A 1,817-nucleotide genomic window follows, 5' to 3' on the forward strand; every position below is an offset into this window, starting at 1 on the left:
ATTCACTCACCTCAGCCTCCCAAGGTGCAGGATTACAGGCTGAGCCACCAAGCCCGGCTGCGATTTTTTTTTCGAGTTGGAGTCTCACTCTGTTGCTCAGGCTGGAGTGCCGTGGCACACTCACAGCCAGTCCAGTGTTGGCCTGCTGGGCTCCGGCAATCCTTCCGCCTCAGCCTTCCAAGTAGCCAGAACTACAGGCATACGCTAACATGCCCAGTTAATTTTTGATTTATTGTAGAGACGAGGTCTTACCAAGTTGCCTGGGCGGGACTCAAACCCGTGGGCTCAGGCAATCCACTCACCTTGGCCTCCCAAAGTGCTGGTATTACAGACTATTACCAATTATTAATTATTATTATTAAACAAAGACACTTCACAGCTGACTCCGCAGATGGAGAAAGAGGCCATGAGCCAGCGAGTGCAGGGGGGTCAAAAATGAAAACGAGACCAGGCGTGGTGGCTCAAGCCTGCAATCCCAGCACTTGGGGAGATTGAGGAGGGAGGATCGCTTGAGCCTAGGAGTTCGAGACCATCCTAGGCAATACAGTGAGACCTCATCTGCACAAAACTTAAAAAATAATCGGGATGTGGTGAGCTGTGATTGCACTACTGCACTGCAGCCTGGGCTACAGAGTGAGATTCCGACTAAAAAAAAAGAAAAAAAAAAGGCAGACATGAGATTCTCCCCAGAACCTCCAGCAGAAACACACCCCTTCTGACACTTTGATGTCAGCCCATGAGGCTCATTTCCAACTCCTGACCTCCAGAAATGTAAGAGAGTGTATGTTGTTTTGAGCCACGACGTTTGTGGCATTTTTCCCCCCGAGGTTTCACTCTGTTGCCCAGGCTGGAGTGCAGGGAGCATGCTCACGGCCACCGCAGCCCTGACCTGCTGGGCTCAGGCGATCCTTCCGCCTCAGTCTTCCAAGTAGCTGGAACCACAGGTGTGTGCCACCATGCCCGGCTAATTCTTTTTTAAAATTCATTGTAGAGATGAGGTCTCGCCAAGTTGCCCAGGCAGATCTTGAACCCCTGGGCTCAGGCAGTCCTCTCACCTCTGCCTCCCAAAGTGCTAGGATGACAGGCGTGAGCCACCCTGCTGGGCTTTGTGTTTTGTTACAGCAAGAATAGGAAATAAAACACGCCACCCCTGCCTGACGGTCCAGCTTGAGTATTTCTGCAGTGACTGTGACCGTGACCGTGAAGGAGGATTCATGAAGACTCTGACTAGCCCCTTGGCGCCTGGCGCCTGGCATTGGCAGCGTTTGTGGGCGAGTATTGCTCTCTGGACAGGAGGGCAGGGCCCTATGCCTGGAGTTGACTCTGGGTCCACAGTGACCCCGTTCACCCCCACGTTCTGGCTAGAGAAACCGAGGTCCAGAGGAGTTAAGGAACTCACCCGGGTCACACAACCCCCAGAGGCACGCACCTTTCCGGAGGAAGGCCCCGTGGCGGTGGTCCAGCAGGCTGGGGGGCAGTAGCGTGTAGTTGGACATGTTGTTGGCCTTCATGGCGCTGAAGGTCGAGTGTGCCACCACGGAGCCCAGTGCCTCCTCGTCCAGCGGCCGGCCCAGGAACTCACAGATGCGCTGCACGGAGCCCTGCAGGTCCTGGGGGCGGGGAGAGGGGGTCAGCGGGCAGTGGTAGGGGTGCCCCAGCTGAGGAACGAGCTCGGGACCTGGGGTCTGGATGCTTGGGTTCAAACCTAGCTGTCTGGAAGACTCTGCCTCTTTGCCTCAGTTTCTCCACCTCCAAGCTGAGAGGCTGGGCTTCAGCCTGTGTGGGTTTTTGCAGTTTCAGTTTTCAGTGGGCGGGGG

General features: G+C 55.3%; 1 protein-coding gene across 1 annotated transcript in view; it reads right to left on the reverse strand.

The window, feature by feature from the left end:
• The window catches only part of SULT2B1 (sulfotransferase family 2B member 1), a 39,532-nt gene that overhangs the window by 2,073 nt on the left and 35,642 nt on the right, over positions 1 to 1,817 (reverse strand). The window contains exon 6 of the mRNA XM_008048648.2: positions 1,430 to 1,610. Coding sequence (XP_008046839.1) covers positions 1,430 to 1,610 — 181 coding nt within the window. The remainder of the gene's footprint in view (positions 1 to 1,429; positions 1,611 to 1,817) is intronic.

Source organism: Carlito syrichta, unplaced genomic scaffold, assembly GCF_000164805.1.
Source record: "Carlito syrichta isolate Samal-C Ts95f unplaced genomic scaffold, Tarsius_syrichta-2.0.1 Scaffold126461, whole genome shotgun sequence".
NCBI lineage: Eukaryota > Metazoa > Chordata > Mammalia > Primates > Tarsiidae > Carlito > Carlito syrichta.